Source organism: Myotis davidii, unplaced genomic scaffold (genome assembly GCF_000327345.1).
Source record: "Myotis davidii unplaced genomic scaffold, ASM32734v1 scaffold79, whole genome shotgun sequence".
Classification (NCBI taxonomy): Eukaryota; Metazoa; Chordata; class Mammalia; order Chiroptera; family Vespertilionidae; genus Myotis; species Myotis davidii.
In genome coordinates this window covers 1,280,560-1,289,836 of record NW_006294339.1, presented here as the reverse complement: position 1 = coordinate 1,289,836, position 9,277 = coordinate 1,280,560, and the positions used below count along the sequence as shown (strand labels likewise).

At 34.8% G+C, this 9,277-nt stretch overlaps 1 protein-coding gene across 7 annotated transcripts in view; it reads left to right on the top strand.

The window, feature by feature from the left end:
- ZCCHC11 (zinc finger, CCHC domain containing 11) overlaps positions 1–9,277 on the top strand; it is an 84,764-nt gene that overhangs the window by 64,493 nt on the left and 10,994 nt on the right. For 3 of the 7 annotated variants that reach the window (XM_006768324.2, XM_006768322.2, XM_006768321.2), the window contains exons 20-25: positions 343–420; positions 569–746; positions 1,016–1,063; positions 1,150–1,232; positions 7,446–7,561; positions 8,431–8,654. In XM_006768324.2, coding sequence (XP_006768387.1) covers positions 343–420; positions 569–746; positions 1,016–1,063; positions 1,150–1,232; positions 7,446–7,561; positions 8,431–8,654 — 727 coding nt within the window. The remainder of the gene's footprint in view (positions 1–342; positions 421–568; positions 747–1,015; positions 1,064–1,149; positions 1,233–7,445; positions 7,562–8,430; positions 8,655–9,277) is intronic. The other 4 variants (XM_015566945.1, XM_015566944.1, XM_006768323.2 and 1 more) reach the window with 2 other exon arrangements.

Genomic DNA, 9,277 nt, shown 5'->3' with positions numbered 1-9,277 from the left:
GATTCTTGGATGAAAATGCTATTTTCATTTGATTTACTTTAGTTTTATTTTATTAATTTTGAACTGGATGTGTTTTGACAGGTCAATAGGTAACATCAAATAATATCAAATGTGTTATTTGGAGAGTCTTATGCTCTTAAGATATTGTTTCCCAGCTTTGGTCTTTCAGATACATTTTATTCATTAATAACTTGACATCAAATTATATCATCCAGACATACTCATTTTGGAAGAAATATTTCAGTATGTCTATTATAGCTAAATTTTAAAATGAGGTGAGGGTATTTAGGATGTTGGGTTGGATGACTTAAAATCTAATAATAAAATTAATTTTTTATGCAGATCTTTGATGGAAAACAGATTCCACAGAGAATGGTTGATGGATGGAATGCTTTTTTCTTTGATAAAACAGAAGAACTGGTAATTTTTAAGTAATCTTTATGTTATGGAATGCTGACTGATAAATGTTAGGATTGGCATAATTTAATTTAATAATTTTACTTGGATTTAGAGTCTATATTTTGGATAGTTTAGATATTTCTCTTTCTTTCTTTTTTCTCACCTGTAGAAAAAACGTTTACCTTCACTTGGAAAGAATACAGAAACATTAGGAGAGCTTTGGTTGGGATTGCTTCGCTTCTATACTGAAGAGTTTGATTTCAAGGAATATGTAATTAGCATTCGGCAGAAAAAGCTGTTAACAACTTTTGAAAAGCAGTGGACGTCCAAATGCATTGCAATCGAAGGTAATCATTTAACTGATATTCATTAAGAAACAAAATAAAATGAAAAGCCAATTTCATGTGGTAAAGGGAAATGAGGGGAAAACTGAAACATTAGATTTTGGAATATTCTTTTGATTTTTATCAGTTTCCATCCTTTATAATTTAAAAAAATAATTTGCTGCTTGGGTGATCCGATTTACATAGTATTAGGTTGCAGTCATGACTACTAAGTATATTTAATGTTACAGTGAACGTAATTCTCAATTAAAAATAAAATTTTTCTTTTCTAGATCCTTTTGACTTGAATCATAATCTTGGTGCTGGAGTTTCTAGAAAAAGTAAGTTTTAAATATAGAAATTCCCTGCTCTTAAAGCTCTTACACATTAAGATCTATATCTTTATTGTTGTTTTTTTCTTCAATAGTGACCAATTTCATCATGAAGGCATTTATCAATGGAAGGAAACTTTTTGGTACTCCCTTTTATCCACTCATTGGCAGAGAAGCTGTAAGTTGACATAATTTGAATTCTGAATCTTCTCTTTTTTCTTATATAAGTTTTTTTTTTAATAGTACAAGAACCTACTCTTATTTCTAAATTGGTGTTAGACATAGGGACAGAGACAATTGCACTTATCATAGTCCATAATGAGCTACCCATTTGCTAAATTTTGTTTATCTATTTGTTTATTTGTTAAATTCTGTCTTCCCCACTAGACTATATTTCCATGAGGACAGTCCATATCCATAAAATTTACCATCATAGCTCCAATGCCTATCATAGTGTCTGACAAAAAGCATATATCAAATAAGCATTTGTTGAATGACTAAGGGAGGATAGTCAAGACTCAGAATCCTTAAACTTTGAATTTGAGGTGCTACCCACTGCAACTCTTTATCTCTTGTAATATTTATGAAAATATAAACACAGAGGACAACACCAAAAAATACTTTATTTGCTGAGGCGTTTCTAATTTTGATGTAGCATTAGTAAGCTGAATTAGATAGCATGGATTAAGAGGATTCCTTTTGCCTGAACTGGGTAGCATAGTATCTGCCATTCCTCTTGATCTCACTTTGGCTTTTTTTTTTAGAGATCGAAGTACTTCCTAACTCATTTTTTAAAAAAATTGACTTTAAAAAGAGGAAGGGGGTTATGGGAAGGAGAGAAATAAAGAGAGAAAGAGAAACATCAGTGTGAGTGAGAAACATCAATCAGTTGCCTACTGTAGGGCTCCGACTTGGGATCCAACTGGGTATGTGCCGTGACTGGGAATTGAACCTGCCACCTTTTGGTTTACAGGGAAACGTTCCAACCAACTGAGCCAAGACTATCTCACCCTGGTTTTTGTTTGCTTTCCAATGGAAGAGATCTTAGTTTCACAGAGAAAGAAACTTCCAAGAGAAGTAATCTCAAGAGAGAAACCATGTTTCTACTATTCATAATGAATATCCTTGATTTTGTTCAGTCCACTTTTAGGACTTTTTCTTAGGGGTATAAGATGAGGAAAGCAGAGAAGTCTGAGCTTTCTTCCCCTGGGGCATTGTTTCTTAGACCTGTTTGTTTCTTTTTCTTTTTTTTTTTGTTTGTTTTTTCTTTAAGAGAGGAAGAGGGAGAGAGAGAAAATGAGAGAGAAAGAAACATCAATGATGAAGAGAATAATTGATCGGCTGTTTCCTGCATGCCCCACACTGGAGATCGTGCCTGCAACCTGGGCATGTGCCCTTGATTGGAATCGAACCCGGGACCCATCAGTCTGCAGGCCAACACTCTATCCACTGAGCCATGCAAGCTAAGGCTCAGACAATTTTTTTTTGTTTTACCTCTTGGGGTAAAAATGATTACAAGGGAGAGATGAAAAATGACAATAAAGTTTGAAAGAATACAAAAGTCATACATGAACAAAATGTCTAATAAAAGGGAAATCCAATAAGTGTATTAAAATACTAGAGGCCCACCGTGCAAAATCGCAGGAGACCCAGTGTCAAGCCCCTGCCCACCCGCACATGCAGCCCCGACCACCTGCGTGCACCGTGCATGCAGTCCCGCCCACCTTGAAGACAGTTGTGGACGAGATAAGAATAGTTTCCTGCCCTAACCTTTCCTTCTCAGGAGCACTTGACCTTCATTGGAAGATGAGAATTGAACAGAGCAACACTTACTTGTTCCCATGAAGAAATCATATGACGTTAAGCAGGCGCCTTTTGGCATTTGGTTGTGATGGCGTGATGGCCACGGGGTTTTTTATAATAGAGATTAATTTAAAAAGCAATAAATGGAAAGCATAGTTAAAACAAATATGATGCACTGATAAGGCATTTTACCTGAAAATTACGGGAATTCCATCTATTAGTGTGAACACATGCACATCTTTAGTGGGAACCTAGCAATTTCATGCAGTCAGACTTTTTAGAATAAATAAATAAGTAAGTAAATAAATAAATAAGAGTCCTTAGTAAACTGGAAATGTGCTCATTTTAGTCTGTGATAACAAAGTGTCAGTAACTCTTAATAACTCAATATGTTATAAGTAGTTCTAATAAATATTAGCGTCTGTGATTTTGACTCACTTGGTGTAAGAGCCAGACATCAGTTTGGGGCCTATCAATAGAGGCCTATGGATCTGCTAACCATTTTGTTGTTGTTGTTAATCCTCACCCGAGGATATTTTTTCCATTGATTTTTAGAGAGTGGAATGGAGGGAAGAAGTGGGAGAGAGAAAGAGAAACATCTATGTGAAAGAGATACATCGACTGGTTGCTTCCCGTTCGCACCCCAACTGGGGTTGGGGGTCAGAACTGCAACTCAGGTTTGTGTTGTGACTGGAATCGAACCCACAAACTTTTGGTCTGAGGGCCAACTCTCTAACCATTAAGCAACACCCACCGGCCAGGGCTGCTAACCATTTTTTGATCATCTTTATTCTGTTTTAAAGGACAATACATAGTATTCTGTAGCTTGGATCTATCAGTTTAATATTTTTCTTTGATGGACATTAAGTTTTTATTATATCAGTATTATAACGGATATTATAACAAATATCCTTGTTTAATAGTCTTTCATGCTTATATTTTCCATAGTAAAGTTTATTCTTTCAATAGACGTTGATTGAATTTCTACTTTGTAACTGTTTTTCTATGTACAAGGATTATAACAGCATACAAAATAGATGTGTCTCATTCCTTAGACACTAGTGAAAATGAAGACAAGTATATTTTCTTTCACCTTTCTTGCTCACTTAAATATTTCTACTTCAACTATTCTACGTCATTAGGTCCTCTAATATATTGACCCATTTTCTCTCATTCTGTCAGTTTTCTGTCTTCATTTTTCTCCCCTTTTAACTTATATTCCTGGTCTACTTTTTGGCATATACTTTTAATTCCTTTGTTCCATTGTTCTTTTGCACCTGATGTGTTCAACCTGACATGAATTTAACCATCCACCATCTGTCTTTGCTTGGACTGCTAAGCACTGGTGGAAAAAAGTCATAAACTTAGGTAGTTTTACTTATATAATTATAAATTAATGTTCACCACTCTCACCTGGGCTTCTGATATTATCTGACTTTTAAATTTTATTTTATATTTCAAGGATAGTTGACATTGAGTATTATCTTGTATTAGTTTCAAGTGTACAGCATAGTGGTTAGACAATCATATACTTTACAAGGTGATACCCATGATATTTCAAGTACTCAACTGGCACCATATGTAGTTATTATATAGTATTATTGACTATATTCCCTATGCTGTACTTTTACATCCTCATGACCATTTAGTAACCGCCAATTTGTACTTCTTAATCCATTCACCTTTTTTACCCAGTTCCCCAATCTCCCTTCCCTCTGGATCTGTTTCTGTTCTGTTCTGTTTGTTTTGTTCTTTAGATTCCAGATAGAAGTGAAATCATATCATGTCTTTCTCTCTCTGACTTATTTCACTTAGCATAATATCCTCCAGGTCCATCCATGCTGTCGCAAATGGTAAGATTTCATTCTTTTTTGGGCATTATCTGACATTCTTATTAGATTTCTTTAGTTACCTGTATTTCCTATTCAATAAGAACTGTTTGAAATTTCATTTATTTTACTTAAAAGTCAATACCCATTGCATTTTGTCCCACCTTTCACCTCTGCCATTCTCACTCTTAGATGTTTTCCCTCTGAGACAAAAAATATCAGAGCAATTCCTTCAACAGTCGGCTACCAGATCTATAATTCTGCCTGCAGCTGCAGATCCCTCTCCTTTATCAGAGACTGGTCCTTCCATATGCACTTCCATAGATCCATTTATTATTCTCTTGAGTCTTCAGCCTCTTTATCTGTGAAGATATTTTCAAAGATGAAATACATAAAATGTAATTGCAGATTAGCATTTTACAGGGGGGGGTGGGGAACCGTTTTTCTGCCAAGGGCCATTTGGATATTTATAACATCATTCGAGAGCCCTACAAAATTATCAACTTAAAAATTATCCTGATATATTTGGTCAAGCATTTAATTAACTCACCCCTAATGTCTTGGCAGGGCCTGACCAAATGATTTCCCTGGTCTTATATGGCCTTTGGGTCAGACGTTCCCCACACCTGATTTAATAGATGAACATTTGCCATTGATTTTAATTATAGGGAATACTAACTTTAAACTTCAACTAAGAGAAATGTCTCTTTCTGAGGGACATTAGTTAATTAGTAAACTTGTATTACAAAAAATTCTATTCGATCAGTATATTTTGCAATGGGCCATTTGGATATTTATAACATCATTCGAGAACCCTACAAAATTATCAACTTAAAAGTTTTTTAATATAAACTTTTGAGGAAATTTGCTTTCTCTTTTGTTATGTAAGCACCTAACCTACATACTATCTTCAGTTTTGCCACAACACCTAAAATATTTACCATTTGGCTCTTTATAGAAAAAGTTGCTGACCCCAGGTCTAGGTCACCTTACTGGGTGGATTAAAGAGATTCAGGAATAAAATGGATGCAATTTGGTGATTAACTACAGGTTATGGTACAGGAGAAGAAGTTGAGGATGACTCCTAGGTTTCTGCCTTAGGCAACGTGAGTGAATTGAGAAAGGCCTTCATTTTGTCCTGGAAAAAATATGATGATTTTATTTAGCTACATTGGTTTCATCAGTAGTAAATGTGAGGAATTTTTAAAAATACTACTTTATTGAAATATAATTCACATTCTGTATAATCCATATAAAGTGAGCAATACAGTGTTTTTTGGTATAGTTGCAGGATTGTGCAACTGCCACCACAATCTAATTTTAGAACATTTTCATCCTCTCTCAAGGAAACTCCTGTTCCCATTAATAGTGAATCCCCATTCGTTCTCTCTCCCACTCCTCAAACCACTAATCTACTTTTTGTTTCTGTAAATTTGTTTATCGTGTATATTTCATATAAATGGAATCATAGAATGTGTAGCCTTTTGTTACTGACTTCTTTCATTTAGTGTAATCTCTTTAGAGCTTCTTCATGTTGTAGCATGTATCAAAATTTCATTCCTTCATTCCTTTTTACAATTGAATGGATATATATCGCATTTTATCCATCCATTCACTTGTTGGCCATTTGTGTATTTTATAGTTTTTGGCAATTATGAGTAACACTGCTGTGAATATTTCTGTACAAATTTTTGTCTGGATGGACGTTTTCATTTTAGGGGTATGTATATACCTAACAGTGGACTTGCTGGGTCGTTTTGACAAATTTATGTTAACTTTTCTTAGGAACTGCCAAACTGTTTTATAAAGCAGCTGTGCTATTTTATGTTTCCACCATCAATATATGTGTGTTCTAGTTTTTCTGCATCCTCACCAATACTTATTATTGTGAGTATGTCACCTACTTTTATCCTTGACTTTAGATAGATTTGAAGAACACCAAGGAGATATCTTTTCTTGCTTTCCAGAGATATGTGTATTGTCAGAACAAGCTAGTCTTTGTGATAGTGCCAAATGGAGCTAAAGCTTAGAAGGTACTCTCATAAAACAAAAGTGAGCCAGTTTGATGATTCCTGGTCAGGACACATGACTTAGGTTTTGGGTTTGATCCCCAGCGGGGGGCATGCAGGAGGCAGCAGGTTGATGTTGATATTTTCTCTCATTGATGATTCTCTCTCTCTCTTTCTTCCCCTTCCTCTTTCTCTAAAATTAATTCAAAAAATACTAAAAACATCAAAAGATTTTCTCATTTACATTGAGCTCTTTTTTACAGAGAATAATTCCTTTCCAGAAGTAGCCTGCTATAGCAATAAGCATGAGCTTTGGAGTCAAATAGCCTTAGCTTTAAATCCTTTCTTTGTCTGCTACTTACCAGCTTTTTTACTATGGGCAAATGACTTTTCTGAAGCGAAGTTTCCTCAAGTATGAAATAAAAATGAATATAGCATCTACTATATTGAGATATTATGCAGAGATGCTGCAGATGAATGAGAAAACTGTGTGGATGTAAAGTGTTTGTTAGCAACTGAGATATTGACGGTGATAATTCTGAATCTCATTTTTTTTGTTAGGTTTTTTTTTTGGTGTTTTCATTTTGTTTCCTATGAATCTCATTTTTACGTCATTTTAATTGCAGTGAAATATTTGTTATTATTTATTTTATTTTTTTTAAAAACCACGTTTGCATCTTGGTCTCCTTTCCATTTGTTTTAAAAAGTTTATAGTGATTTTTTTCTAATAAAGTTGTATTTTCTCCCTAGGAGTACTTCTTTGATTCCAGAGTATTAACAGATGGAGAACTGGCTCCCAATGATCGATGTTGCCGTGTTTGTGGAAAAATAGGCCACTACATGAAAGACTGTCCTAAAAGGAGAAGGTTGGCAAATGATTTTGTATCAGTGTAACAGGGAAATTAAAGTTAAGGTCAATTGTAGCTATAACTGTGTTCAGATATCTTTAAGTGAGAAAGTTCAGGGCTTTATTTGTGATACCATGGTGTCTCATAATGTTCATTCATTTATTTAATGTTTTGTTTTTTTAATTGAATAAGCATTTATTGACACCTACTGTATGCTGGGAACTGTGCTAGGAGCCAAGGGAAGAAAAAAAAATACCAAGTCATGGGATTCTGGCTGAGGACCTCACAGTCTTACTGATAATTAAAATATAATTAACTGAATTTTTTTAGGTATATGCTGTGAGGTATATAACATTTACTTTAAGGAACATGCATTTTATGTACCCCTTAAAAATATAACTATGAAAAATACTTTCCTGCATTATATATATATATATATACTGTGTTTAATAGGCCAGGAAAATCCCTTCTTTAGTTACCATGTCTTTCCTAATTATAAAGGCTTAGCACTTTTCAGGGAGAACAGGCTCTCTAGTTTTTATCACTGCTATTTTATTTGCTAAGTTTAGGCAAGATACTTATCTTCTCTAAACCACAGTTTCTTCCCCAGTAAAATGAAGATAATAAATACCAATCTCTAAGGATTGTTACAAGATTAAATTTAGATGTTTTAAAAATGTTTTTAATGTGATATTTTATTATAAAAGTACTGGAATACCCAGTTTTTGCCATATGAGTAGGTGTGCTATAAATGTGAATTCCTTTGCCTTCAAAAAGATGCATGAAACATGGGCATGTTAGTTCTTTTAATTGTGAGACTTGTATAGTTTAGTTGTTCTGTGACTCCCTCAGTTTACAAGTCCCTAGCCCCACATTATTGGTATCAGCAGTTTACTGTTTAGAGTAAAGAAGAAAGACAGTGAAGAAGAGAAGGAAGGGAATGAAGAAGAGAAAGACTCTCGAGACCTTCTGGACCCTCGAGACCTCCATGAAACTCGAGACTTCAGAGAATCACGCGACCTCAGATGTTTCATATGTGGAGATGCAGGACATGTAAGAAGGGAGTGCCCAGAGGTCAAGCTGGCCCGTCAGAGGAATAGCAGTGTGGCAGGTAAATAGAAAAGATTAATAGTTTCTGGTGAAAATGAAGTAATTTATATTGATGTCATTCTAAGGACTCTAATTCTTCTCTGTTCCAAACCTAGCTGTATGATATTGGACCTTATGATTTCTTAAAAAGAAAAAATTTAGGCTTTTATCTTGAATGAACAGTATTTGGATATGTTCACTTTCTAGGTCTTAGCAGTCTGTTGTATTCAGTCAATTCCCTCTAAGTATTTTTTAGATTTTAGTCACACTAATTTCTCTCAATATAAAAGTTAACAGCCCAGCTGGTGTGGCTGAATGGTTGAGTGTTGACCCATGAACCAGGAGTTAGAGTTTGATTCCCGGTCAGGGCAAATGCTTGTGAGCTTGATCTCTTGTAGGTGGGCATGCAGGAGGCAGCCAATTGATATTTCTCATCATTGATGTTTGTATCTTTCCCTCTCCCTTCCTTCCTCTCTCTGAATTAAAAAAAAAAAGTTAACAGAAATTAACTCTCTCATGCCCCCCCCCCCCAAATTAATGAGAAGTTTTATTCTGGGAATATATCCTATCTAATAAAAGAGAAACATGGTAATTGGCGTATGACTGCTACCCTTCCCATTGGCTAATCAGGGCAATATGCAAATT